Source organism: Genypterus blacodes, unplaced genomic scaffold (assembly GCF_046128005.1).
Source record: "Genypterus blacodes isolate CSIRO-AG114 ecotype Tasmania unplaced genomic scaffold, CSIRO-AGI_Gbla_v1 ptg000082l_1, whole genome shotgun sequence".
NCBI classification, from domain to species: Eukaryota; Metazoa; Chordata; class Actinopteri; order Ophidiiformes; family Ophidiidae; genus Genypterus; species Genypterus blacodes.
Window position 1 is genome coordinate 227,535 of NW_027466887.1, and position 26,796 is coordinate 254,330.

A 26,796-nucleotide genomic window follows, 5' to 3' on the forward strand; every position below is an offset into this window, starting at 1 on the left:
AATTAAATACAGAAAGTGTTACAAACCATAAACGCAGGATATGAAATGGCAAATTGTTTTTTCATTTGTAATAATTCTTCTATTTATTCTGTAATTGATTGAAGTTTGAATAAAGGAAAATCTATCTTGCAAAGGCCGAGAATCCTCTAATGTTGTATAAAGAAACATGTTAAAGTGGCGCCACCCACTGGAAAACCACTGCAACGTATAATAATAATAATTATTAGGGTTATTATTAGGGTTAAATTCATAATTATGTCGCATCAAAATGTTCTTTTCTTCGGTGGTGGTTGGGGTGTTTGTTCCTTGACATTTTTCTAAATCAATAAATAGTATTTGATAAAGCCAAATCATACTTACTGCAATTAATTTATCAAAAATTGAAATAAATTAATACTATCAATATCAAATCATATATTTCCCATATCAAACCTTTGAGTAAACCGGTATTTGTGAATAATTGAAATCTTCCAATATCCAATACCAATAATCTGTAGATGCTCGGAATGTTTCAAAGAGATAAAGCTCGTGTCCTGAAATCAATCAAGAAGTTTAAATTAGTTAATTTTGACTGGTTAATTATCAGAGAAGCGTTAAGGAAATGTTACACAGCATTTTTATGCTCATGATTACAATCAACATATAATAATTAATTGGTTCCAAAACAGTTTCCTCTCAGATTGTGAAATGAATTGACTTACTCACGTTGTACAGGTTTGTCCGGATCATACGTCACTTCCTCCACGTGGTCTCAGCAAAACTCCCGCCCGGAACAGGCATTTGTCAACACTTCTTACGCGGTTCTCGTACTAGCGCTGTGCCTGCGTGTGTGTGTGTGTGTGACTGTGTGTGTGTCTGCATCCTCTTTGTCTACTGCTACCAGGATGGCTGCAAATCAAGATGACTGCACTATGTCTCTCTCCGATATTCTCGCAGACGAGGACGAGCTCCGGGAGGCTTTGTGTGTGCTGGCTGGAAGCGACCCGGAGAACTGCTCCTATCCGCGGGTAAAGACAAAGCGTTCACAGCCCACAGGCCCGGTGCTTCTCTGCAGACATCGCCCTCTTCACCGTGGATGAATACTGTAACGACTGTGTCATAATGTAGCAATGCAGTAACGTTAGTGTGTGTGTAAGGGTTATTATATTGAATTCATGGAGGCATTATCAGATCTTTGATAGATAATGTTACAGAATCTGATGTTAGTGGAACGTTTCAAAAGGTCGATATATGTGAAAACAAATGTCCCAGTTTGTTTCTGATCTTTCTTTTTAAAGGGACGTGCACGAGTTTGAATCTTTCTGCCTTTAATGATGACAAAAATGACAATAGACCCATAAAAATGCTTATTTCCTACCCAGAGTGTCGGATTGTAGCTGCAGTGTGAATCAGATCCTTTGGCAGAGTGCTGCTGTCTTCAGAATCCTTGATGGACTCTGGCTGTGCTTGCTGTTGCAGGGCTACGTGAAGAGACAGGCTGTGTTTGCTTGCAGTACTTGCACCCCCGGTGCTGCAGAGCCGGCTGGGATCTGTCTGGCCTGTGCCAACAAATGCCACGACGGACACGACATCTTTGAGCTGTACACCAAAAGGTAACCTATGCAAATCAAAGCTGCACTCCCATTTTGCGTATTTAACTGTGAGACATTTACATCATTTGCTTACTGACTCATTGTTTCTTGTAGGAATTTTCGCTGTGATTGTGGAAATGACAAGTTTGGAGATTTCCAGTGCCAGTTGATTCCTGTGAGTTATGTTTTATGCCTCCTATGTTGCTTTTATTTGATGTACAAACTGATAAAGTAACAGCATGTCTTACATTCACAGGCAAAAGATAACAAAAATGTCAAAAACCATTACAATCACAACTTCCGCGGCTCGTACTGCTCGTGTGATCGGCCGTACCCAGACACAGACGATGAGGTAATTCCTCTTAACTCTCCACTGCCAGGCTGAGCTCTCACACAATCAGATAACCAGGATGTAAAACATTTTGTCTGTCGTCTGTCACAATACTCCTCTTTCATTACTCACCAGGTCAACGATGAGATGATTCAATGCGTCGTTTGTGAGGATTGGTTTCATACGAGGGTGAGCATGAATCACAGCAGTGTATGAGGCTTCAGGCAGACTCACACCGAAGCTTGTGTGTGTGTGTGTCTTAGGTGCAGCAGCGCAATCATTCAGTGTTCAGTCTTAATTTTCACCACTGTGAGCCTTCAGTTTCTCATGCAGTCATCCGTCTCGTCTTTGACAGCACCTGGGCTGCACTGTGGAGGAGAGCGAGGAGCTGCAGGAGATGGTCTGTGAGCCCTGCATGAACAAAGCCCAGTTCCTGTGGCCGTACGCGGCTCATTTTGCAGGTAAATCTCCTCTCATAGAGCAAAGACAGACCCGGGCTCCTGTCTTGGAATGCATCGCGTTGCTGCAGCCAAATTTGAAATTGTAATTTTTCCCACGTTTTCCTCTCCCATTCAGCACCGCCTGTGATTAAAGTCAGCCAATCCCAGAAGGACGAAGAGGTCAATGTTGAGGAAGGAGAAACGGGTGGATGTTGTGATGCCATTAAGAATGGAAGTGAGGAATCTTCCCTCGGCCTTGAATCCACGAAGCAGGAGAAGGTGAGAGACGACACAGATCACACCTCCTGTACTGCACTGTAGTGTGGAATCAGTTCATTAGCATGTCCTCAGCCTACCACTAGATGGGGCTGGAGGGTAATGAGTGGGCTTTTACTGGCAAGCAGGCTCCGGCTCCGGCTGTCCTCCATTCCGCTCCTCTGGGTAATTGGAGGAGAAATGACCCATGGGGCACTGCTGTTCCTGCCCTGCAGACAGCCTACAGTAAACTGCCCATTCCATCAGCTAGTCACATCCTCGTGTTAATCGCCTTGAGACGCCAAGGATGAGTCTGCAGGTCTGCGTGGAGACGTGCTCTATAAAGCCCAGACATCATCATCATCATCCTCCTCCTCTCCTGTTGCCACACTCACTGTGCCTCTCTGGGTTTGTTCTCCTGTCAGGAGGAGGAGGACTGCAGCTCTTCTTGTAAGGGCACCAGCCAGGAAACAACAACAACCAGCCCTGTGAGGTCTTCAACCAAAACGGCGGAGGCGTGCAGGCTAAAGGCGCTGCAGGGCCAAGGGCCGGAGAGGCCGAGGGAGGGAGCCGTGTTCTGGCCGTACAGTTGGCGCTCGGAGCTCTGCACCTGTGTCAGCTGCAAGGTCAGAGCCACAGCTTAGCTTTTCACAGGATACTGTTTCACCTAACTGAGCATCCATGTGTTGTGTAGTGCATTGTTTTAATGAATGTTGGTTGCTGTGTACTCAGAGGGCCTATGTGGACGCAGAGGTCCAGTTTCTCCTGGATGAGTCAGACACAGTCCTGGCCTATGAGAACCAGGGCCGGACGGAGCCGTTCGGGGAGGACCTGCTGATGTCATTCCTGGGCTCAATGGACCGTGTGCAGCAGCTGGAGATGATTTACCGTGAGCATGGGGAGGGCAGAGGGGAAGGTGCTGGGGGTCGGGACGTGAAAGTGAGAAACGGATCATTTAGAATGAATTGTGTTCTTCTCTTAGATTACAATGAGCTGAAAACCGAGATCACATCATTCTTACGGCAGTTTGCAGCTGAAGGAGAGGTGAGAAACATTTAAAGCTGAATGAAATCCAATCCGCACCCTTATGGGCTGTAATCTTAACGTGAATCACACTCCGTCTATCAGGTGGTCACAGCTGAAGCCATACAACAATTCTTCGAGGGGTTGCAGTCCAGAAAAAGGCGCCGAACAAACGCAGGGTACCAGTGAGGAACGCCATGCTGCCACCCTGAAGAGCTCGGGACTGAGAATGAATGTGCAACTTGGAAAATGACACTTTCCCCCCTTTGATTAAAGGGAATTTTGCCACAACCAATAAGATCCTAACGCTTGAACAATTGACATCCCATTGGGATGAAGGAATTTGAGCATTCCACGCTTTATTTTGTCTTTTGCTGTGTTCAGTTTTGCTCTGGAATTTAAACCGATGCCTTAATTTTGAAGCTTTTCATGAAGGTGCGGTGCCGTTACTTGAAACTTTCTTGTGTCGTCTCTTTATTAACCAAGGAAACTGAATACTGTATGCTTTAAAAAAAAAAGAAAGAAAGATCTGCCTGCGATGTCTTGAGTATTTGACCCGATGCTGCTGATAACCACGTGAATGTGACGTCTGATCGTTTACTGATGCTGAAAATAAAATGTTTTACTGACACAGTAAAGACGTCTGTTTCTGTGGAGGGGACTGACTGGATAGTTCTGCCGAGAATCGAACCAACAGAAGGCAATAAAATTACTGTGGAGGCAAAGGATTCAAAGGGAAAGAGTTTAAATATGATTTTGTTGTGGTTCTGGATTGTGGTTTGTTTGTCAAAAGAGCTTCAGAACCACTGAAGTACACAAAACAACCCAGCTGAGATCAATGATGTTCCATAATATTAAACCAGTTTATTTTGAGGATGCCCAGGTTTACCACTCTTCCGCACCTTTTGAGGTGACAGTAGAAAAATAGATTCAGTGAAACTAAATGCAACTTATCATTCTACAAAAGTGTTTTTTTTTTATGATACCACACAAGTACAATGTACCTGTTTATAAATTCAACACAAGCATTTCACACATTTCAGATGGTTCCATTTCAAAGGTGCTAAATAACACTATATATATACACAGAATGAGCTACATGAGCTTTCAAAGATGGTTTTGATGCAGGCTGGTAAGCTGGTAGAAAAGAGCTTGCATAGACATCAAAGTCATTTCTCCAATAAAAGCCCAGCCGCAGGCGGGGGAAGGCACTGACTTCTCTACAGCAAAGAGCAAAACAAGGACTTTTTTTATTCAATGGAACACTGTCCTGGAAAATAAAACAACTACCCGACATGAACATGGGGAGGAATCTGGAGTTTTGCATTTTTTCCCCATGAAGCAAACTAGATGGAAAAATGATTTTTCTGCTTGGCAACTCCGACACTGCTAAGCAGGGAGCTAATATCTTGGGATCCTCTACATATGGATTTCTGTTACTTTTGAAGTAAAAGAAAGGAAAAAAAGAAGAGAAGAAAACAAAAACAAAAACAATGGATAAATCCACACCGGCTACAACACTGAACGCACACGTCTAAACGCGTAACATTTAAAGAACAAGACAAAATAGATTCTGAGACAGGACGACCTGTATGATTTACACCACACGTTCTGAGTGAGAGTTCATGACGGAGACGAGTACACAGTGTTGTCCACTACAGTAAAAACACAAACCTTCAACGACCACTAAAATGTGATGGAAAGCATTAAAAAGTCACGTGGAATTCAACTCGTTATATATTTACACAATTGAGCCAGCAATCGCCAACTTCTTCTTCTTCTTCAATCATTTTTTTTCCTTTTGTTTGAAATTCGTTTGTTCTTTTTTTCCCTTCAACTAATAAACAGGCGGCTCCTACAGTGCAACGATACTTGGGTGTGTGTGTGTGGGGTTATGTGACACTTGTTGGCTGTGAGAGGTGCTCCTGTGTGTGTGTGTGTCTGTCTCTGTGTGTGTGTGTGTACTTGTGGAGCTACAGCTGCTGCGGCTGTGTTACACTGAACAGTATAATGAAACGCTGGCTGTGCAGGTCCAGAATCCTCCAAGAGGTGGTGACATGGAGGCCATGAGGACAGGATCTGACATGGATTCAGTGAATTCCACCTCTGCCTGCTGGGCCAAACTGCCATGTCTGCGTCTTTAGAGGACAGAACAGTCGTACAAGCAATTCATAAGCGGTAGCGATATAATGACATCGTACTTAAACTGAATATTTCCCAGCGCTGCTTAAGGCTTTAGATTGGATTATTTGATGCTTTTAGAGGAAAAACGGGGAGCTCCAACACGCCGACCACCTCTCTCTCTCTCTCTCTCTCACCTCTGATATGTACATACAGACCTGACTAAAGATGGGAGTGTACAGTACTGAGATTGTTTAAACACCTGTGTGTATCATCCTGGTCCTCGCATACACACACACACACGCATACACACACACCTGCTCAGCCGAAAGATCAACACACCCCGTTCGCTCCATTAAATCACTGTGCGTCAGTTGCCATGGCACCCTATATTTTCCACTGTATCTCGGTAATGAACCTGCCAGAAATCCTTCCCCCCCCTCATCCCCTTCCTCTCCCCCTTCCTCTCTGAAAACCCCAGGCTATTGCCTCCAAGCTAGACACTCAGAGGCTGTGATAGTTGGTGCCAGACACAATTATGACTGTGTTCCTGGAGAATGACGAGCTCTGACAATCTATTCCCTGTCACATCCAATTCCGGTTTCGCCTGACCAAGCCGTGGCCCGTAACTCTCATTAGCGCTGCAGAACCCCCGGGCCGGGATGGGAAAACTCGTCAAGGTAGGGTTTGCTATAAGCATGCTACAGGAAGAAATGGAAATACAAGTCACGGGAGGAAGCAAATACAGCCAGACAAATTTACATAGGATTCTATCACAGCACTCTCTGTGCCCGACTGTGTGCTGTTGTTCATTTGTGTAAACTGAGATTCATGTCCTGGGTCTATGCTGGGAAAAATCTACAGACAACAGAAGTCATGAATATAGTCTTTGTGAGAGCTTGGCTTGGTGAATGAGCTACATCTATTGTTAGGGACTTCCTCAAGCAGGATACTGTTAACCTCTTTCATCACAACCAGGCTACAGAGACCGAGTCCTTCATCCCAGCACAGCCGTACTCATCCCCTTAACCAGCAGGACTAGGCAGGCTTGCAGAGATCAATCCGAGCACGGACGTTAGACCTACATGTCTTTCTCTTCCCATACTCTGACTGTGTGATGGATAGCACAGTGTGATAGAGGTAGGACAAAAGGACAGATCCTATAAATAGCAACCATCGACCACCCCCCCTTTTTTCCTGCTCGTCTCAAACATACACACATACGCAGGCACACATTTAGTGCTTTGCCGTCCGTTAAGGAGGGCCAGTCTCATTTTCCCTTTTCTTAACTCAACCCCTGGTCCTCAGCGGGGGGTTAAAGTGCAGATTTCTTGTAAGGGTAATCGGGCTTGTTGGGTGACCTGCGGTCTCTGGCTATCTCCTCACCAACACTGTTCCTATGATGTTGCTGTCCGGGCCCCGGGCCTGAGGATTCTCCGCCTACAACCATCTCCTCTGTGTGCCTCTCCTCATAGGTGTCCATGTTTCCACTGGGGGAGCGCAAATGGCCTAAGCCGTGAGTCAGATCTGTCTCGTTTGATCGCCCCCTCGAGATATGACCCATCCTCGGCTGGACCCCAGAGGGGCTGGCGAGAGCCCCGTCATGTCTCTGAGAGGTCATACTAAGGACGTCTAACCGAAGCGGGTCTGGGGCAGTCCGTCCCTGGGGAAGGCCCTGGGACTGAGAGTCAGAAATGTAGGGGGGTGGGAAGGAGCTGGAGGGAGTGCAGCTGTGGCTGTAGAGGTCTGGTCCTGCAAAGGAGGGCAGAGGGTGAGAGGAGGTGGGGGTTGCAGGTCGGCAGGAGAAGTCATACAGGTCAGGAAACTCAGCTTGGGCCTCCAGCTTAGGTTCAGGAGCGTGTCTCTTACAGGAATGGCTGTGTCCAGGACCGTGGCTATGGCTGAGACGGGTAGAGGGACAGGGCCCGTGGGCCAGGTGGTGGCCCGGAGGGCCCATGGGACTGTGAGGGCCGTCCCTGTCCATCTCTGCCATGTGCTGCTCCCTCAGAGACATGACTGACACACCCAGTGCGATGTCAGGCATGAACTCCCTCATAACAGGCTCCATGCTCATCTGCATCAGGAAACACAAAAACAAATTACCCAACAGTTTGGCTGATTGTGATCCCACTGAAATCCATCCAGCTTTATTTGCATAAACAAACGGCGGCGAAAGAACGCTCTGCCTGAAATCAAACACTCACCACTTGCTGCTCAGAAAGCAAAGCGCGGCCCATGGCCTGTGGATTGGTGCAGTCTGGGGGCTGGGGCCTGGGCGCAGAGGAGTAGTCTGAACTGCCATGCTTGGCGGCTACATGGCGCTGGATCAGGGTGCGGTTGCAGGGATAGGAGAAGGAGCGGGTGGGGGTCGGCAGGGCCACGCGAGGTCGCCAGGCACCTTTGAGCTGTGCGTGGCTGGGAGTGGCAGGGGGGTGGTACGGGGGAGGGGGAGGAGGTAGAGGAGGGTGAAAGCCGGCTACTCCCTCCAGCTCTGTGAACATGCTATCCATGGCTGGGCTGCTGTTTATGCGACAACGACCCACCTGACGCAGAGCCAGGATGGGACTCTCGTCTCCAAAACGTTCATCTGGGAAGAACTTGTAAGGATTCTGAAAAACAAACAAACAGAGTAAATTCATACAAAACGAATTCTAAGGTTTCCATAATAGAAACTTTGGGGCCAAAAGCCTCGTCTGTGTTGGAATGATGTCTGCTAACCTGGAGTAGTTCGGTGGCTCCGTCCGCCAGACCGAACTCTCGCAGCACACGCAGCTGCAGCTCGTAGCTGACGGTGGCCCCCTCCCCACAGTTGAGAGCGTAGGCCCTCTGGACCTGCTCTGTGTGTCTCAGCTCCTGCAGCCTCCGAATCATGTCCTTCACCACCGACAGCTGAGGTACTGGAAGACACAAAGAGGAAATAGAAGTTGAAAATAAATGCACATTAGTGGCTCTCTGGGTGTCGGTATACTGCTGAACTGAAGTTGCAGCATTGTGGAGATATTTGGTTTTCCCTAACCAGGTCCACGAGCCTTTAAATGGTGCCTTCAGGAAACCTATGCTATAACTTCAACAGCACAGACGCAGAAATCATGCAGACCATATTAAAAGCTAAACGTATGTTCTGAATTCACAAACAGAACTGAGAGTGTTATACTATGATGAGGGGAGAGCCTTGTGAAATCAATTTTCTTTGGGTACTATTATTCCTTACAGCGCCCTGTGTGTGTGTGTGTGTGTGTGTGTGTGTGTGTGTGTGTGTGTGTGTGTGTGTGTGTGTGTGTGTGTGTGTGTGTGTTTGTGTGTGTGTTTGTGTGTGTGTATATCTCTGCAATCTTCTCTCAGCCATTTGCAGTTAAAAATACAGACGTATCAAGGGTGAACTTGTTTGTATCCGGCTAAACGTACAGCTTTATATAGAGAAGCTTTTAGTGGCTTTTCACCGTGTTAAGCACAAGGTTCCATTCACAGGCCTTCAGACCCAGGAAGAGAAACAAACTGCAGTGCCTCGTTTGTGAGTGAATTACATAAAAGTCACGACATCTTGCTGTATCGCAGACGCATCACTTCGGGGACACTTGAGCAGGGCGAGTGCTTGCCTGACCCCAGATCCTTCAGCTGAAGGACCGGGGCGGTTTGACCTTAACCCCGCACACTCCACAACAATCCACTTACCTGGTATTTCATTAGCGACCACCGACGGAGCTGTGGTTGAATTGCCAATCATCTGCTGGTGGTTGATCATGTGGCAGCACTGAGGCACGGCGTTGTTGACCATGTACAGGGTGTCCGGGACGTTGGACATGCGCACCAGTCGCAACCGCACCAGGTCTGTCTGCTCCACCATCATCTCATCCAGCACAGACTGGGGACACACAGATTGGGGGAGGGGGATGTTAACACTATTACTCCTAAAATTGTAGCCATAAAAGCGACTCAAGGACACTCAGAGGGGTTGGAAATGAGTTCCACATGATTGACACTTCATCTAATAATATACTTCTGTGGTGTGTGGATATGTTCATAAATATTCATGCAGCAGGAATGACTTAAAGCTACTGAGTAAGAGTGCAAATGAGCAGACACGGGGAAGGAAAACAGCAATGAAGATGGCGAGTATGCATAGTAAGATTGTGTGTGATTTCTAACACGTCTGATCTATAAAGAGGAGCAGGAAATCCCCCCCCCGTGAGGCTCCCAACGCCTCGCCTGCTCTCTCCACAGAGCAGCTACTCTCTTTGATAACAGAACTATGGAGTCTAAGATCATCGTCTTCTTCCTGCGTTGTGTGAATTGAGAGGTAAAAAGGAGCCTCACCTTAGCCTCCTCCACGTAAGGCGAGAACAGGCGTGGACGCACGTAGATGCCGGTGTTCTTCTGCCGTAACCAGGAGTTGGCTTTCCCCCCCTCAGCGGTGGGCAGCATGTCTGAAGGAGGGGTGCTGATCAAGCCCCTTTTCAGCTGTGGAGAGAGGCGGAGGGGGTGAACTGAGGCTACGTTTGGTGAAGGAGACTGACACACACACACACACACACACACACACACACACACACACACACACACACACACACACACACACACACACACACACACACACACACACACACACACACACACACACACACACACACACACACACACACACACACACACACACACACACACACACACACACGAAAGGGCAATCAAGGAGTACTGACCGCGTCGGCGAGGACGTCACTGTTGGGAGGTAAGATGTGCTCCGTCCGGATGAAGGGCAGCAGGGGAGAGAGAATTTCCCTCAACTCCTCCACGTCCAGGTCTCTCCTCTTCACTCCCCTCTTGTTCACACTGTGGGCTGTGCCGCTCAGTAGGTTGGGCTCTGTAGCAGACAAAGACATGAACGGCCATTAGGGATGTTAGCATCGATCAGTTTACTATTGATCGCAATTATAAAACATGGCTGGATGTTCAGAACCTGAAGAGTTCAGGATCGAGCGAAGCGAGCACTTTCAGCCTGGCATTCGATAAGACTGCTGCTAGTGTGTGTGCGTGTGTGTGTGTGTCTTTAAAATTGTGAAAATTGTACCACATAAAACTCACACATGGCATTGCTAGTAGCCAATAACTGATTTTGTAAGTGTCAACATTTCTGTAAATGTAGCTGTGCTTATAATGAAGTTAGGTCGGCTCAAGCTCCGCCAAGTTCAATCAAGTGGTTTACGACCCCTTAAAACAAAAAGACTAATATCATTCACCATGAGGCCAATTACTAATTGGGACAGAAGACAAACACAAATACTCAGACGTTATGAAACCACATCCTGCTGCCTTCGCTCCCAGTCAAGTTTGGCTCCTTTTAAGTGCTTTTAAGTGTAGTTTGGAAGCTCTGGTAAGTGGGTAATTTTGTCAGGGCCATTAGGGGGGCTGCTCAGAGGGTAATTATAGAGTGTATTATCTTACCCCTGTCTGCCATCCTCTTAATAAGCTGCTGCTCGCCCCACTTAACAACGTACTTGAGAATGTCCTGTTCACTTGCCTGTGAATGAGACCAAGGTTGAGCGAGAGACAGAGAGAGAGAGAGAGAGAGAGAGAGAGAGACAGAGAGAGAGAGAGAGAGAGAGAGAGAGACAAAGAGCGAGAGAGAGAGAGAGGGAGAGAGAGACAAAGAGAGAGAGGGAGAGAGAGAGAGCCAGTAGAAACAAGAAAGTACAAGGAATATTAGGACAAGGTCAGATCTTGTGGTTAACAACAAAAGTAGGAAGCTGTTGAATGAGGATAAGGTGAGAACGTGATATGCTGGGCCGGTGTCGCAGCACCGTTTTGCACACCACAGTCTGGTAGGTTTGTTTGTGTAGTTGGATTACAAAATTTCACCTCAACCATCTGGTCTGATGCCCGTGGAGCTTGGCAGAGCAGATGACAGCTCAGCTTTGATTAGGTTCCGAGTTTGAGGGGAAATTCCTTCAGGGAATTGTCTCAACTCTGAGTGCAGTGTGTGTGTGCATGTGTGAGTGCGTACGTGCGTGCGTGCATGCGTGTGAGAGAGAGAGGAGATGGGAGCAAATATTGTGTTAATGCATTTGGCCATGTAAAACGAAGCCTCCTCCTGCTGGAATGTGGAGCGATGTTGCCTCACCTGCAGGTAGTCAGACTGGATGGCGCTCAGGAGATGCTCCTTGCCGAGCTCGTACAGCACGTCGGAGGTGACGACCTGGCTGAACTCCTCGCAAAGGAAGTGCATGGCCTGCCTGTGGACCCACTTGGAGCCGTAGGGCTGCGAGCTCCATTTCAGGATGGGGACGAGCGAGTCCAGAGACAGGCTTTCCACAACAATGTCCTCACAGCCTGCGGAAACCAGAGAGAGACAGAGAGAGAGGGAGAGAGGGAGAGAGGGAGAGAGAGACAGAGAGACAGAGAGACAGAGAGAATCAATGCATTAATTTAAAGTTCTTAATATCAAATCTCTTTATGGGCACACACAGCCCATATACATACAGATATTAAACTGAGCAATATAAAAACAATTAAAGTAAATGACTGAGCCTAAGGAGGAGTGAGCCAGTGAGTAGTTTGGATTTGTCTTCACTGACCCGGGCTGGCTCCCTCCATTAGCCCCCCCACACACCCTCCATACTGTTTCCTAACATACCAGAACAGCAGGCGGCGGTTTAACTCTGTAACACACCAACCCACAGAAATGCCTTTGATACAATCATGTTTTCAGTCTGGAGCTACCTCCTCTTAACTGTGCTAAGTAAACACAGCAGCCAGAGGAAATGTGCTCCCAGTGCTCGTGCGCGCCCACACACACACACATATCAAATTTCAACACATTTTTTATTTAAATATTAGAAAAAGCCACACACACACACACACACACACACACACACACACACACACACACACACACACACACACACACACACACACACACACACACACACACACACACACACACACACACACACACACACACACACACACACACACACACACACACACACACACACACACACACACACACACACACACACACACACACACACACACAGATGAATTATTTACCTGCTGCTCTGGCAGAGACAACAATTCAGAATAGATTTTGGTGAAATCAGCATAGAGGAGCTGAGAATCCAATCTCCAATCTCCAATCTCCCCGCAGATAAAGAGTCGAGCTGGTGAAGTCAAACTATGTATCGGTCTCTAAAAGGCCTTTATTCTCAGCTTCTCTCTGATCAGGAACCTTCAAAATAAAGCTGACACTAATGAAGATAAAGCCAGGTCCGCTGTCATTTCAGCGTAACTCTGAGTGGACATCAAACAGGCCGGGGCCAACTTCTCGTCCCCCTCCATCAAGTCCTGGTATTTGAATTGTCAGCAACAGCGCTCCTCTGGGAAACGTTTATTTGAAACTAAAAGATCTGAGCTCCCTTTGTGCCCTCAAACCGCCGCTTTGAACGCTCATTCTGGGGGAAATTGGATGCCGGACTTGAGAGGGAGGACACCAGCAGAGCGCACGCTGAGGGTTCCTATCTGTGCACAAGCATCGCTCACACATTTCAGAGATGAACACACAAAACACACACACACAGGCAATATGGTTTCAACACATACGTACTCACACACACACACTTGGGATCCATTTCCTTTTTTGGGGCTTTTAATTTTAATAGCGCATCAGAAATGCAAAGCAGACCCCTGCAGTGTTTTAATCACAGAGTGGAAATCCTGCATCATTAAGAGACGGATGAAGCTGAAACATGGACGCAGGCACTTTGCCCTCTTTTCTGTGCCATAAACAGATTGGACGAGGGAACACATTCCTTACATTTGCGCCTCTCTCTCCCCCCCAGTCATCCCTGTGCCGTCTTTACACATTCAAATACTTTCACCTTTACATTTATCCGTCCTAAAGGCAGAGAAATAGCCACACACACACACACACACACACACACACACACACACACACACACACACACACACACACACACACACGCGGACAAAGGCAGACAGTTGCCTATGTGTGCATTTCGCCTGTGGGAACTTGTGGCAGAGGAAAGCAAACAGCCCTGCACCCCATTATCCCATTAGAATTCACAGCAGCACAAGTCAGTCTTTTAAGAAACGCAGCACTTTTATTATGAGCTAAAGATTAGAATCAGCATTACATCTCAAACTAACCCCCTGCTGCTCACTATGGGCGGTGCACCACACTCTACTGGAGCCTGGCTGAGTGACAGAAATATCAACAGAATGGCAGAAACAGCAACAGCTAGTTGTGCACCAAACTACATTCACTTATGCATTTGTCTCATTGTTATTATTTGGAGGCCCGTGTTTATGGAACACACAAGTTTCCAAACCCACTTAAAACATCACCAGCACCCGTTTGCTCGTAAACAAGCCTGAGGATGTTAATCACGTCGGGCGATCACTCTGGAATCGGGACTTTATTCAACACTCAGTCCAAACAGAGAGACGTCTGATGTCTCAGGCCGCATTCCAATCCAGCAGATAAGCGGGCGTTCTGTCCAGGAACAATGCTAAATCATTTTATGGAAACAGAAATGTGGTCGGAGCCGGCTGAGTCACCACATTCTCCCTCAGAGCGGAGGGAGAGGGCAGTGAAAGCGGCGGTCATTCACAGAGGGAGAGGAGAGGAGAGAAGATACGATGTGTGTGTGTGTGTGTGTGTGTGTACAAGCTGAAAGCACATCAGCCGACGATCATCGCTGAGGTGCACTTGAAAAATTAATAAGGCTTTTAATATCGGTTGGCATTTGTGTGAGACAGAGTCATAAAGGGATGGGCATCTTGAGAATTAATGAGGGGGAATGACAGCGAGCCTTTTCGCTTCTTGCAGCCACCTACTGCTCCCAGAAAGAACGCCACAGGCAGAGACGTGACACAGCACGAGAGGAGGAGAGTGAGACAGACGAGAGGGGTCCGTCCCTCCATCTGAACCCCCCGACACGAGTCTTCTCTGCTGCCTCCTGTGATCGCTCAGACGACACGGCAGCTCCTGCAGGGGGTCTCCCGCGGTCTCCCGCAGGGGGATGGACACCAATTTCATTTTCATTTTTGGAAGCACCTCAGGGGTGGCAGGGCCATTTCACATTTGGAAGAGACGTTTTAATAAGGGGGCAAAATAAACAGGGCAGGATGGATAATAGGAGGAAGTTTAAGTGCGCACAGAGAGTTGGGACGTGGGATAGAATGACACCGGGCTAACCTCAGCCATCTCACCACATTCCACATTGAGGTTTCATGGGAACTGATTACAAGTGCATGGCTCGGTGGGAGAGGGAGGAGAGGGGATAAAAATACCCTGGAGTAGGGGCTTGTTGAGAGGGGGGGGGGTGGGAGGGAGGAGGAGGGCGATGGTGTGTGTGTGTGTGTGTGTGTGTGTGTGTGTGTGTGTGTGTGTGTGTGTGTGTGTGTGTGTGTGTGTGTGTGTGTGTGTGTGTGTGTGTGTGGGGATGACAGTGGCTGCCTGCTCGCTGTTATGGTGCCTGAGTGACCCTGGGAGAGACACTGGAGCCTGAGGGAGGGAGGGAGGTGGCGTCTGACCAGCTGTGTGTGTGTGTGTGTGTGTGTGTGTGTGTGTGTGTGTGTGTGTGTGTGTGTGTGTGTGTGTGTGTGTGTGTGTGTGTGTGTGTGTGTGTGTGTGTGTGTGTGTGTGTGTGTGTGTGCGTGCGTGCGCGTACAGTGCTATTCAAATCACTGTGCGGGGCTTAAGGGCGGACTGAATCTGCCAATGCAGTCACTACAGGAGGAGCTGCCCAGAATTCAATCTGGAAACAAATGACAGGTTTTTATAAAAGCAGGTTATTTATTATGCAGGACATTGTCTGCCCAAAATCACTGCCAATTTGTCCCTGTAGCTGTGGAGCTGTGTGTTTGGACAGGATATATTCAGTCAGACTTCCAGGTGACGCAGCCTGTGCCCGTTACAGCAGAGCCCCATCCTAACATTAATACAATGGGACATCTAAACACACTGCAGATGGATGCAATCTGGGGCCTCGACTGAAAACCTTTAGTTTATTTAAATCAGGTTTTAAACCCGATGCATTATGTGTGCTGTGAAATTCTACACTCAGATTTGGTTTTATCACATTTCCGTATCACAGTTACAATATTAAAAACTAATTTATTGAGGGTGTGTGCCATCCTTGCAGCTGTATGAAAGAGAATCTCACAGGATACGATAACAGACACTGAGTGGAATGACTCAGGTCGGCACTGGCAGCACACGTGCGGATGTGTGTGTGTGTATGAAATTGGAGAATTCAGCTATCGCACTGGTGGAAAGTATACAGCACGCATACATGCCAGTGTGGAGCTGGAGGAGGAGGAGGAGGAGGAGGAGGAAGAGGAGGAGAATGACAGACTGCAACCTTTGGCATGCCGCTGAGGTCATCCTCCCAAAGCCAATGTGAGCCGAGTAAAGATAGACCGGTGACAAATTGTTGATAAAAGCTTGGATGCACCGAACGCATCGGTCTGCGGATCATCTACCCGTTGGAGACGCCGTCCGACCTTTGTGCCTTTGGCAATCTGTTAATGCCAGACGTTTAACACCGGTCACAAAGAGCCAAGCTGTTTTACACTTGTCTTGTCTGCAGAGACACATTGAGCATATGCCCTCGTGTGCATAATCAGGGTTTTAAAAACAGCGGAATGGAGTAAGACAACATAATATATATTGGAGTGTATGAGGAGGAGAAGAGGCTACAACCCTGTGAGGTATTCTTATGGCTGTCATGACAATATCCCATTCATATTATTGAGTACAAGGTAAAGTAATGCTATCAATACAACAGCCCAGACACAAAATCTAACAGAAAGTCATGATACAGGTTACCTCAGAGCATTATCAGCGCCGTTATTGGGGGTTTTGGGTAACATGGCGTTCATTGTGGCAGCTGAAACCCTGGCGACACTGAAGGTCATGAAGTAAGCAGTCAGACTATAAAAGGATTCGGAGATGAACCAAAACTAAAGCCTGGTGCCGACTCTGCTCGCAAGCACCATTAAGTGCAATTAATGGGCCGCATATGTGACTCCATTTTACCACCAACTGTTTCTGAGCATGCAAATGAGTGTTTGTTCCACAGCAACGTCACATCTGAAGAATTCTGTGCCATCTACCAGTACAGTTCTAATGTTATATGTTTCAGATCTCACAGCCCAGTCTTCACTGTATACGTGTGTGTTGCTGACTCACCTTGAGCCAACATGCTGAACTCCAGGAACAGAGCGATGTGGTAGAGCTCCATGGCCTCCTCCGTTCTCGTGCTGGCTCCCCGGCCTCCAGACACCAGAGCTTGCACTTCCCCCAGGCTTCCAGCAGACGGACTTCCCCGCAGCACCAGCCCCAGCTCCACCGCATCCGTATACATGCAGTGCAAAATGACCTGCACATACTTCCGTGGGATGATGGATTCATCCAGGACGATCCGGGTGGGCGTCTGTAACGTGCGCTCCGTCATTTCCTCGCCTGTGCGGATTCGCCTCTGCAGAAGGTTCCTAAAGAAAGGGGAACGGGCCGAGAGCACGGCCTTGTGAGCCCTAAGGTCCTCGTCCGGGGTCCCCGGTCCCCCGCTACTTCCCGGGCAGCCTGCCAATACCCCGGCCACAGTCACTCTGTCGTTACAGCTCTCCACCATCTCAGAGTCAGAGGAGAAGCTCAGCAGAGCGTCGTAGTAACACATGTAGTCAAACAACCCCTTCATGTCTGCCTCCAGGGAGTTGGGTGTTCCAAACTCCTCGCTGAGCTGCACCAGCACATCCACATTCTGCAGCCTGGTATCCTCTGATCCACCAACCCCAAACTCCCCCGTGTACAAGTAATGAAGTAGGGCAGAGAACATGGGCACATCGATGCCGGCTGTGTCTACGTCCATGAGAACCTCCGCTCCGTAACCGGGGGACGAGGACAGCAGGGTCTTGAAAAAGGGGCAGCGGGCAGCCAGGACGGCCCGGTGGGCTGGGAAGCAAGTACCCTGGAAGATGAGATCCACATCAGTGCAGTACTTGTGCTGGTAGAGGGCAGCCAGATTCCTCTGCAAGCTGGGGGCTTCTGCTCGAGCCAGGCTGGCCTGGAAGCTTAGCTCCTTCAGGGCTGCTGTGCCCTCGTACTCCTCCACCAGGGCGTTGGTGTCGCGAACGTCCCAGCCCGACAAGAGCTCTCGCATCTGCCGCGCGTGATCTGCAGAGCGGCTGGACTTCCTCCGCTTGATGAACCTCCGCTTGAGTGTAGCCAGACCCAGGCTTTTCTTCTTCCTGTCTGCCGGCCGCTCGTGGCCATGTTCCAGACTGTACAGCTTAGACTCCCAGCCATAGCCCTGCTGAGAGTACGATGAAGTCCCTGGAATAAACACACACACACACACACACACACACACACACACACACACACACACACACACACACACACACACACACACACACACACACACACACACACACACACACACACACACACACACACACACACACACACACACACACACACACACACACACACACACACACACACACACACACACACACACACACGCAGGTTAGTTTCGTGATACATTTAGTTTCCTTGCTTATCTTCATTAATAATTAATTATGATAGCTTTTCCTCTTTCCTAGAAATGATCTTATTCCTCTCCTGAGATGTGAATTTATTTCTCCGCCGTCTCAAGGCCAGGATGGAAAAACACAAACTGTCTGTGCCCCCCAGCTCAGTCAGGCCAAACACACACACACACACACTATCCTGATCCCACAACCAAAGCCTGTGGATTAAGTTCAACATGGGAAAAAAAAAAAGAAATATCCTTTTTGTTTTGTTTTAGACCAAAATATAGGACATCAGAAGACAGAGAACCAATTAAATCACAGAGGAGTGTTTCTGTAGCACATTTCAGCTCATTTGCATCCATGAGCTCAATCAATGACACTAAATAGCACCCGTCTCTGGCATGGGAGAGGGGACTCGTACGTAAGAGGAAGCTCTGCCAAAGCGATCCTCTGTCTGCCCTTCTTCCAACATCCCTCTGTGTGACCCACATAGTAATCATTCTGATACGGTGAATCATCTCTATCCCAGGCCGGCTCAACCGAGGAACTCCAGGTCACGGCGGAGATCAGAGAGGCGAGCGGCGATAAAGAGGCTCCTTCCACAAAAACTGCAAAGCTTTTAAGTTGAAGCGGAATAAAATATCACAGTCGTTCTAAACGCCGAAGTCAAAGTGGATTTATTTTTTTAAGTGGATTTATTAAAAATTCACCGTGGCCTCTGAAGCGTTCTCTGGTACCTTCTGCCTCACAGGGCGGCGGGCCAAGGTTTAACATCTGCCGTGGGCTGCCAAGCAGAAAGGTTCTAATGGCTACTGATGCCTCTGAAGGAGCAGCGAGTCTCCTAACATGCCTTCTAATAAAGCAAGTCATCTCTAATAACGGATCCAAATGAAATGATTGAACACGAACGCTATCTAAACAGACAATTTGCTTTAATATGAAAATAACAGTGATGAAAACCCCTCACTGTCAAGATGCTTTTCCAGTGGAAGCAGTAATAAGCTAGTGGACGTCAGGAACATGCCAGCTACAACACACCTACACTCTCCCACCATGGAATGAAAGCAAAATCTTGCACCCCAAGGTCTCATAACATATCTGTGAGGGCGGCTCAGTGGAAAAACAAGCAGTCCCGGGTTGATTACAGCTGCAAACGGTCATGACACCAGCTCCTATTCCAAACTGATACCACCGCTATTATCATAACACATCATTAGTTATCAAGTATGGGCCAGCAACAACCCTAATAAGAGCTAGCTTGCAGGCTGGTAAGATTCTTTTTTTTTTCCGCTGTACGACACTTTTGAAACCATTTGAAGCAGTCGCCGAAAATCTGCAACGTCTAGAAACGCATGAATCCCTTCTCTTATGCATTTGTATTCCTTCTGCAAGCCGGCGAGGCTACGTGCGGGAGCTTACACGGCCAAGAAATATGCACCTTTCGCACCATTAGTTGTCATGGAAGCAGGCTAATCTAATACCGCCTAAAGTATGGCCATAAAAAAATGGCACATCATTACAGCTTAGGGACAAATGAAGCTTCCGGGCCAAGTTATCTACGAGGGTTCCGTACGCACAACGCTCAGTGAAACGTCCTACTTACTGATGCTGACGGGTCCGCACTTGATGGCAAACCTCTGAAGTGGTGGGGAAATATTGTACGGGGGCCAAATTGGGCTCGGGGGCCCACTTAGAGAGGCCCTTTGGCAAAGCAGAACAAGCATGCGGGCAGCCGCTGAGGAATGCCTATCGATAACACCGTAGGCCTCCGATGAGTACTAAACACGGTTTGATGGAAGACGTTTCAGGCTTGAATTAACATAGAGACAGCCGGTTGCATGACTGGGCATTTTCTGCGAGACGCGGCGGAGAGAACGTCAAAACGGAGACGATTACACTGACATTGATTTCAGAAGACAAGCGGGGGAAGATTGTGTCGGACTGACGGTAATTCCTTTGACATTGAGGCATTTGAGTGTCTGTAGACTGGAATGAGAAAGTCATCTATCAAAGCTGACTTTGTAATCAGAACTCGACCGAACCCGGTGTTTTATCCAGTAAGCCGCAGGTTGAATACTTACCGATAAAGGTCTGCTGAGCGTGTGCATTTCCCCCTATGCGAGGGGAGCAGGAGTGCGGATAGCTGGATCCATTGGCACCCATCCTCACGTCTCTTCACTTGCTATCCGGGGGTCCCCCCTCGTGCTGAGTCATTCTGCTCAGACAGCCTATTCCTCTCGATCCTCTGGCGTCGGCGCTGTGGGTCGTGCACGTTTGCGCTGATGTCTCCTCAGAGCCCCAGGCCCAGCCAACCGTACCTGCGAGGGGAAGAAGGAGACAGAGGGGAGACAGTGAGAGAACAGTGCGGGAGGTCTTTAGACGCTGAGTGATCGCATCTCTAATGTCGGCGAGTAACACCTCGCTGGGATTACAACACGATGAGATGGGTCTGTTTGGAATCTGTCAAAGATAATGAATGGCTAAGGGTGTCGGTGTTAAGGAAACACAACACTGTTTCAGTCACACTTACTCTCAACACAAACATGAGTCATTGCTTATTAAGCATTTTCAGAAAGCTGTAATACAAAATATTCTGTTGGTGTGTTCTTTTCTTTGCCTTGACATTCCTCCAAGACTGTATTTAGGCTCCTGTAATCCTCCACGGTGACTTAGGTTAACAGACACTTCCTTTGCTCGGCCCTCAGGAAACACTGACTGCCAGTCTACAACAAATCTAATGCAGATGTACGGTGATGTTGAGAGCTCACAGCCCGGCCCGGCCCACATCCAACACATCTCGCCTTTACACCCAAAGCTGCAGCTTAGCCTTAATACCTATTGTAGCATCCCACGTCCCCAAAACCTGCTCCAATCTGGTTCTGGGATGAGGCCTTATATAACATTTTGCCATGTTCACCTCTGTAATGATCGGCTGTATGTGCAGTTGTGCACGTCTGCATGTGTGTGAAAGCAGACTTGCCCAAACAAGTCACACTGTCTTTCTTCTGTTCTTGATGATAGTGCAGCAGCCGGTAGTTCAGTACTCGAGTAGATCTGACTTGGCTGATTTACAGGAAGTTTAATAGGGTGTAGTCCTTGTGATAATCAATGCTCAAGTCTCTTTCCGTCTCAGTGCCTGTGTCACTCACACACCATTACACTCACTACTGTCTCTGTATCTTAACGCTACAGATGGAGACCACCAGCACTTCACCACAGAAGAAGACAGAGTTACCCATATCTACAGCATGATTCTATCCTTCCATTCTCTTCTATGTAAGAATGACTTGTTCAAAATATCGCCACTGCTCACTATGTACTTCTATTCTATGTGAGCTTCATTAATGTTTTATGTTGGCATGAGGTTTTAGTGATTTTCCTTGTTTGTTACTGCTGTTATGACCTGCTTCCCTCACTTGTGTGTGTGTGTGTGTGTGTGTGTGTGTACAGTATACCCAGCAGGCTGTATACATGCAGTAATTGTAATAATAGTTCATTTAGCTCATATATCAATTAAGAGTTCAGCAGCCAACTATTACAGCAGCGTTTCATTATTACAGAAGTCTGTCATTAAGCTGTTTTTCTAACTATGCTTCCCTGCTCGGTTCACGTCGGTTCATGAATTATGGCTGGAATGAATTCTTTGTGCTTGGAGGAAAGAAGAAAAAAAAAGAGGTTTTCTTATAAACTACTGTAATGAGAAATGCCATGTCGCCATGAATCCCCCCCCCCCCCCCTCCCTCGCTTAGCCCATCGTGTGACACAAAAATCAACAGAATGAGAGATTACAGAGGTGGCAGTGCATTTACCAGGGGCGGTTCACCCAAACGTAATCCACACGGAGGGAAACTGTGCTCCAGATGAGGGCTGTGGTGAGCCGTGCTACAGCCATTTTAGCTCCGATCACCAAGGCCAGACTTTCCTCCACTGCCTTTCATATGGTCATTACAACCTGACCACAGGGCACCGCATTAACTCACACACACATACTGGCAGATTTGGCAGCAGAGCGTGGCAGTGCGGGCGAACATTAGTTTGTATTCCGGGAGCGAATGCGACGAACATAAATACGCACTTTTATTAACATTAAGACCTCGAATGCGATTCTAATTGCCAGTGAACCTTCGCGTAGATCGATACTGACAACAAGACGCCGGTATACGTTTGGTTTCTCTTCTGTGCGGAGGCCTGACGGAGAGGCGGAGTGTGATGGGGAGATCTGCTCTATCTCAGGCTGCTGGTTGCTTCTGACGCCCATAATCATAAATCACAGTGTCGGCCCCAGTAGAGCAGCACTCTAAGCAGCCTCCCATGGGTTCAATGGAAAACCACTGGCTCTTAACGCCACACACAATCACACAAACCCAAACCAAGCAGTCACAGTGGAGCGCTCCAATAAAAATGTTGCTTCATTTTTTATGACGTTAGGCTGCTTTAAATTAGCCTCTCTTCGCAGGGAATTCATTTGGACGACGGAGGAAATTGAATTTGAGTACGCAGGAGGGAGGAGCACCTGGGCTAAACGGTGTACGGTCGTGTTTACAGACGGGGGTCCCTGTAGGAGCGGGCGAAGGGGGGGCACAATATAACAGCGACCAGCACATCAAGAGAACAATGCACTGACGCCAGCGACACAGACGGGCATATTAAGCCGATTCAAATGAGCGGAGCCAAATTGAACGCCAGCTGCAGTGCAGAATTCTAAAAGCATCATTTAGGACAGCTTTTTTTCTCGAGACCTGACTCACGCTGTTCAACGAGGAGCAAACTGGCCTGTCATCTGAATATTAAGAAGCTTCACTGCCGGTTGGGACTGAAACGGTGTTTTTGTGTGTTTCAGGTCTGTGCCACAGACTGGGGAGGGGGGGGCAGAGGCCGAGCAGAGCTGGACTATGCATCCCTAATGAGAGGTGACAGGAGGAGACGCTCCCCACCCCCGCCTGGGTTCCTCTCACAAACACACACACACGTACACGCAGCCTTTCAAAATTGCTCACCTTGCCTCAGTCTTCCATTTCATTTGTTTGATTTTAACCCATTGCTCATGAAGATATAAAGAGACAGAGCCCCGGACCCTTACAGAGACACCACACACACACACACACACACACACACACACACACACACACACACACACACACACACACACACACACACACACACACACACACACACACACACACACACACACACACACACACACACACACACACACACACACACACACACACACACACACACGGCACAGGAACAGGACTGATGAATTATTCAAATGACAGTCAAGGCACTTTATCAATCATTCATGTAGATTTCTTCATCACGGTGAGGGAATAGGCAGGCGACCCGAGACAATTCAATATCTGCCAGCCCAAATTCCGGCCGTCCTCTCTCACAAAAGAACCCAAAAAAGCGGCGGTGATAAAAGCAAGAGCAGATAAAAAGTTGCTATTACTTTGCCTTTCTGCGACTCCACGCATAACAATTTATGAAGGAGAAAAGCCTCCGACAAGCAGCATTGTGCTTCTTCTGTGATTACGCCGTTATGCTGAAGCGGCGCAAAAAAAAAAGAGCCCGGGCACAGAGTCCTCGTCGTGGACCCGGCCAGAGAGAGAGAGAGAGAGAGAGAGTATGAATGAAACGATGAAATCAGGCCCTCTGACACTCATCTTTGTTCGGAAACGGTGACACAGCCCCCCTAATCTTCTAAAGAAGAGCAATCACTGTGCCACTGTCACAGTAAGTGCCGGAATTAAATGGCAGCCGCAGCAGAAACGCTGAAATATGTTCCCACAACACTTTTCAGTCTAAAAATGACACCATAGCTACAAAGTGCTCTTTATGTGTCAAAGCCCTGGCAAACACGCGACTCATCCGTTTAATTTCCACCGCCGAGCGTTTTATTAGTCAATCGATGGCATGTTATTATCTGATGTCCCGTAACAATGAGGCCAGAGGAGACAAAGTATTTACCTTCTTGACTTACAAGAGGGGAACAAGTGGGGCGACGCAGGTCTTGTTCAATCATTGTAAAAACAAAAGGTTCCAATTATGTGTCATCTACCCGGTTATATTCACCTTTTTAGCAGTAATAGGCCGAGAGCGCTGACATGTAGAAGAGCTTAAGTTGTGGCTGTCTTGCTGTATAAGCTGTTAGATGACAAATATGGAGCCTGGGTTATTACATGCACTGTTAACCAAGCTGGACAAAAATACAGCTTGAGACTGTAATTATAGACGCTTTGACTCTTCAGATATTTGATGCTATTACAGGCGGGGCTAAACGGGTCAGAATACAGGAGGCAGACGTCAGGAAAGAGAACATTTTGATGCACGGTGACCTCTGCGGTGTCAACGTATCCGCTGCGCACAACATCCCACAAGGGCAACAACGATATCCCTTTTTCCTGAGAAGATATCAGGAGAGATAAAGCTCACTCAGGAGCGATGCAGACTTGTTATCTCTGCTGTGCTTTGGCCTATCAGGTCAATCAGTACAACAGTGCATCAGGGCCTTCAAATGATTATAGACTCTCAGTCGGGCCAAGGAGAGCTCAATGAAACTATCAGAACGGAGGAGAAAACAACAACAAACTGAAATGGCAAAGACGGATAGAGGAAACAAAAGTGTTAATGTCACAGTGGTGAGTCATGGCTGGGCGTCTCTAGATTAGCCCGTCGACCCGATATGAAAACAAGAGCCGCGTGTGACATTTCACTGATAATAACACCGCTAATGCTGAATCAAAATGCTTTTCCCTTTGTAACCGAGGGTAAAAACACAGTCATGATCCGTAAGGAATGAATGAATGAACGGCAGAGCGGTCAAGTTGCACAACAGCATTACAAGCTCGTCTTCTGAATGAAGAAACGAGTGTTCTGGTCCCACTAATGACTACACAAACACAGGCTGGCAGTCTATCTCCGCTGAATGAATGTCAGCAGAGGGAAAACAATGAGAGCCTTTTTTTTTTTTAAGTGAGTCGTCAAATGCTCCTTGTCCAGTCCTCCAATCCAAACTGGCCCAGGCAGCAAACAGAAGGCAGGCCAAAGTCCCGACTGATTCAAGTGCTCTCAAGCAAGCACATGCAAGCAGAGCACCCCGTCTCTCATACCTGTCATGACCTTCTGAGCATCTCACTGCAATAATTACACCTCATTATGTGGCCACGAGGCCTGACGCACACACACACACACACATTCTTAACCTGGTGAAATGAGACACCTAAAGCCTGTGGATCCTTCACAAACAACCAACAGCTTCAACCTTTCAAAACACACACATTGAGAATAAACTGCAACCTAAACAGAAATGTGGTGAGATTAGCTCAGGATTATGACTTTACCGGGACAGAAGGTGTACGAGTCCTCACCACAGATATGAATGGACTACACAGCTATAAACAACACGCATTTAATGTGAAAATAAAGCTATTAGCTGCGGTGAGTGAGTAACAACAACAGATCCTATGAGAGTGATATCATCAATCAGTGATAAGCACTTATTGTAAAACGCATATGATTACACTATACACTCCAATACACCACTAAACCTTCATACAGCAGTAAACAAATAAACATTTAAAGATGCTGACTGCACTAAACAGACGAAGGGCTACATTGTTGCCATAGCGCAACCCATCAACAACTATTTAACATAGAGGGAATCAAACGCAACATGTAGGCTGATCCGCTAAGTGAGCGAAAGAACAAAACAAATAAAAGCTCAATGAAACTTTTACATCGATCTAACCTCCATCTCAAACACACACAAGACGTCATTTAAGTCCATTTGCGTGTAAAACAAATCAATCATTTACTAGGGCTTTGTTAGCTTACGGATCACGAAGCTACTGTGGCTCTGTGGGCTATCGCTGCTCGGTGGAAGCGATTAGCAACGTGAGCAAAATTAAATTAAAGTGGGATTTTTTTGATGTTTAGGTTCACGGAAATGAGAAGTGCTCTTAAGAAATCCCCCGTCGGCCTAGCTGGAGGATTCATATTCCACCACAGCCCTGTAATTAGTAGCCTAGTATCTAAAGAGGCTAAGCTATCCGCTCCGCCGCTCGGAACTCGAACCCTCGAACAAACCCAACATTTAGAAAAGAGTCAAGACGCCATGCAAGTGTTGGAAAGCGACATATGCGACGTATTTACCACAGCGAGGGCGGCGTCTTGTGCATGGTTTCCCCGTAGGATCGCCTCGTAGTTTCGCCAGCACTCCGACCCAAGTTGTCCCTAGCAGAGGGAGGGAGAGAAAAAAAATGCAGCTCAACACCTTCTTCTTTTTCCAACTCTGCTCATTACGCACAAGCTCGACGTCAACGGCCACGGGTCGTCTTCAAAAACGCTAGAATACACACTTGGGTCGACTTTCCAGTTTAGTTCCCATGTTTAACACCGCTAAAAACTAAACCAGAGACAGTTTTATTCCCGACTCGGTTCGCTATTTTCCCATAGTAGCACAACGCCTTGTTGGGTGGTTGTTATGGCCTATCCCACT

The 26,796-nt window shown here is 47.6% G+C and overlaps 2 protein-coding genes across 3 annotated transcripts; one reads left to right on the forward strand and one right to left on the reverse strand.

Annotated features, from left to right (window-relative positions):
• Nucleotides 1–629: 629 nt before the first annotated feature.
• On the forward strand, nt 630–4,160 carry LOC143007095 (putative E3 ubiquitin-protein ligase UBR7). The gene is made up of 11 exons (XM_076158496.1): nt 630–1,007; nt 1,459–1,592; nt 1,686–1,746; nt 1,828–1,923; nt 2,038–2,091; nt 2,258–2,363; nt 2,479–2,621; nt 3,023–3,223; nt 3,330–3,486; nt 3,580–3,641; nt 3,726–4,160. Exons 1-11 carry the CDS (start codon nt 885–887, stop codon nt 3,807–3,809), a joined length of 1,221 nt encoding a protein of 406 aa, XP_076014611.1. The 5' UTR covers nt 630–884; the 3' UTR covers nt 3,810–4,160.
• Nucleotides 4,161–4,459: 299 nt separating this feature from the next.
• btbd7 (BTB (POZ) domain containing 7) lies at nt 4,460–26,796 on the reverse strand. 2 transcript variants are annotated; one of them, XM_076158495.1, is made up of 12 exons: nt 26,451–26,796; nt 20,378–20,614; nt 16,951–18,093; nt 11,857–12,065; nt 11,181–11,256; nt 10,439–10,599; nt 10,056–10,199; nt 9,414–9,603; nt 8,460–8,638; nt 7,946–8,350; nt 7,611–7,815; nt 7,385–7,493 (listed from the first exon to the last, which is right to left on the reverse strand). In XM_076158495.1, coding segments are annotated over exons 2-12 (2,796 nt in total). In that variant the 5' UTR covers nt 20,460–20,614; nt 26,451–26,796; the 3' UTR covers nt 7,385–7,491. The 2 variants fall into 2 exon arrangements, with proteins under 2 accessions (XP_076014608.1, XP_076014610.1); XM_076158493.1 differs by having other exon boundaries at nt 4,460–7,815.

Excerpts from the sequence above, each read along its gene's own strand:
- LOC143007095 (XM_076158496.1), top strand. The coding sequence starts at position 885 with ATGGCTGCAAATCAAGATGACTGCACTATGTCTCTCTCCGATATTCTC. Across the intron at positions 1,747-1,827 it reads TCCAGTGCCAGTTGATTCCT|GCAAAAGATAACAAAAATGT; the intron begins GTGAGTTATGTT and ends TTACATTCACAG. Across the intron at positions 3,487-3,579 it reads GCAGCTGGAGATGATTTACC|ATTACAATGAGCTGAAAACC; the intron begins GTGAGCATGGGG and ends TTCTTCTCTTAG.
- btbd7 (XM_076158493.1), bottom strand. The coding sequence starts at position 20,459 with ATGGGTGCCAATGGATCCAGCTATCCGCACTCCTGCTCCCCTCGCATA. Across the intron at positions 18,094-20,377 it reads CGCTCAGCAGACCTTTATCG|GGACTTCATCGTACTCTCAG; the intron begins GTAAGTATTCAA and ends TGTTTATTCCAG. Across the intron at positions 10,600-11,180 it reads TAAGAGGATGGCAGACAGGG|AGCCCAACCTACTGAGCGGC; the intron begins GTAAGATAATAC and ends TGTCTGCTACAG.